General features: G+C 40.6%; 1 protein-coding gene across 1 annotated transcript in view; it reads right to left on the bottom strand.

Annotated features, from left to right (window-relative positions):
• LOC101859667 (adenylate cyclase type 3) overlaps positions 1-2,360 on the bottom strand; it is a 40,743-nt gene that overhangs the window by 2,583 nt on the left and 35,800 nt on the right. Inside the window, exons 9-10 of the mRNA XM_005108191.3 lie at positions 2,062-2,182; positions 80-204 (exon numbers count right to left, since the gene is read on the bottom strand). Of these exons, the coding sequence (XP_005108248.3) occupies positions 80-204; positions 2,062-2,182 (246 nt within the window). The remainder of the gene's footprint in view (positions 1-79; positions 205-2,061; positions 2,183-2,360) is intronic.

Raw genomic sequence — 2,360 nt, 5'->3', positions numbered from 1 at the left:
TATACCGAAGGCTCAGGAAGTTGTCTCACAAACAAGGCAATCCCCAATGTCCGGATCGGATGCGAGAACAATTTTTTACCTGTATTCTTCCCGGCTGACCAGTGGATTCCATGCGACTGGAAACGTTGACCGTGTTGCCCCAGATGTCGTAGTGAGGTTTCCGAGCTCCGATCACGCCAGCGATGATGGGCCCGTGGTTGATGCCTGGAGGATCAGTTTTTGTTTTAGTAGAGGTTTTACTATTGGAGCATGGACAATCAATAAACATCTGGAAAGAACAATTGGGGCGACAGAGTTGTGGTTCATAAGACGCATGCTACGTATCCCAGGGACAGCAAGAAAAAAACCCCGAAGAAGTCTTAGTTGAAGCAAATTGTAGAAGACAGCTTGTGACGAATATAAGAAAGCGACAGGTAAATTTCTTCGTGCACACAATGCGGAAAGAAGCATGGGAGAATATTGTAACAACAGGTTAGTTTGATGGAAAGAGAGGCAGAGGCAGACAGAGGGAAAAGATACCGGACAAAATGACAACATGGTTAGGAGCAGCAAGAACAACAGACACCATTGCTGCAACGCAAGAAAGAGTTAAGTGGAGGTCTATGATCGCCCACGCCAGTCGTCAAGGCACCGAATGATGATGAGGTTCTATGGCACTCGCAACTGCATAAGGTCATATTATGAGCGCCAGAAGATTACAAGTGTTACAAGAGAGTAACAAACATAAGAAAGAAGGAGGGGAGATACGGACGATAGATGTTTGACGGGAAAGAAGAAGCAAACCACACCACATCACCCGCCAACCACCCACCTGGGAGATCAGAGAACAACCTTAGTTTGGGGTTTAAACAAGAGATGTACGGCACTTGCAACACACTTAGGCCATTTATATAGGCGCAAAAGATTAGATGTGTTACAATGGAATAACAAACACAAAAAGGGGGAAGGGGGGGGGGGGATAGGTGTCTGAAATTGAAGACGAAAGCAGACGACAGAACATGGTAAGAGATGAGGAAATGAGGCAAAAAAAAGAAAAATCGTTCTCCTGAAAAAGTAAGAAAACAGGGATACGCCCTTTGGTGTGATAGACGACGAATTATACAAGAGGGGGGGGGTGAGATAAGGACAATGGATTGAGGACAACTTTGATGGGAAAACGGTTCACCTGAAATGTTTTCTTTCTTTCTTTTAAATTATTTTAGGACGAGTTTCACAGTCTTGAAACACAATTAAGCCATATTATGACTGCCGAAAACATAAAGTGTGACTCGAGAGTAACATACAAAGAAAAGGAGGAGGAGGAGAGATAATGACGATAGATGAATATGAGGGGATTCGTGACGTCACACACGAAAAACGATTTTTAACTTTAAAAAAAATGGAAATCATGGATTTTCATGCAGTTCTTCTGTTTGTTTACCCGAGCAATCCAGCAGTTACTATACCTCTAGGCCACATTGTCACGTTTTACTCATGACTTACTAATATTGTGCAAACGGTGCAAACCGTTTATATATCAGACAGAGAACACGGTGGATATAACATGGACATAACATAGACGGGCATGGATAAACGTGTTTTTCTTTCAAAAATAACCTGAAGAACGTTCTTGTTCGACAATGAAGAACGTGCTATAGTGCTATAGAAGGTCCCACGTCAAAGAGAATACAGCAAAAATTGTAATAGAATGTTCTACGCCCCCTTCGACACAACAACATCATCATCATCATCATCATCATCATCATCATCATCATCATCATCATCATCATCATCATCATCATCATCATCATCATCCTCATGATGATCATCATTTTTTCATCATCATCATCATCATCATCATCATCATCATCATCATCATCATCATCATCATCATCATCATCAACAACAACAACAGGAACAACAACAACAGGAATAACAACAAAAGGAACAGCAACAGCTACAGCAACAGCAACAACAACAACAACAGCAACAGCAACAATAACAGAAAAAGAAATGGCAGGACACGAGACTAATTTCAAAAGACAAGGACGGGCAGACTTATGAAGATGTCGACCTACTTACCTATCCGCAGTATGAAGGTATTAAAGGACTGCTCGTTTATTTTAGCAATGACGTCCTGCAATGCCAGAGCGAACTGAACTAGGTCATGAAGATGGGACCATCGTTGCTGAGTGCTGCCAATCTAAGAAGGGGAAGCAAAACAGAAAAATTGTGATATTATAATAATATGAAGACTTTATTATGAAAATATTATTGCAATTGAAGACTTTATTATGAAAAGATTATTGCAATTGAAGACTTTATTATGAAAAGATTATTGCAATTGAAGACTTTATTATGAAAAGATTATTGCAATTGAA

Source organism: Aplysia californica, unplaced genomic scaffold (assembly GCF_000002075.1).
Source record: "Aplysia californica isolate F4 #8 unplaced genomic scaffold, AplCal3.0 scaffold00667, whole genome shotgun sequence".
In the NCBI taxonomy this organism is placed as follows: Eukaryota; Metazoa; Mollusca; class Gastropoda; order Aplysiida; family Aplysiidae; genus Aplysia; species Aplysia californica.
This window is presented reverse-complemented; position numbering and strand designations above follow the sequence as displayed.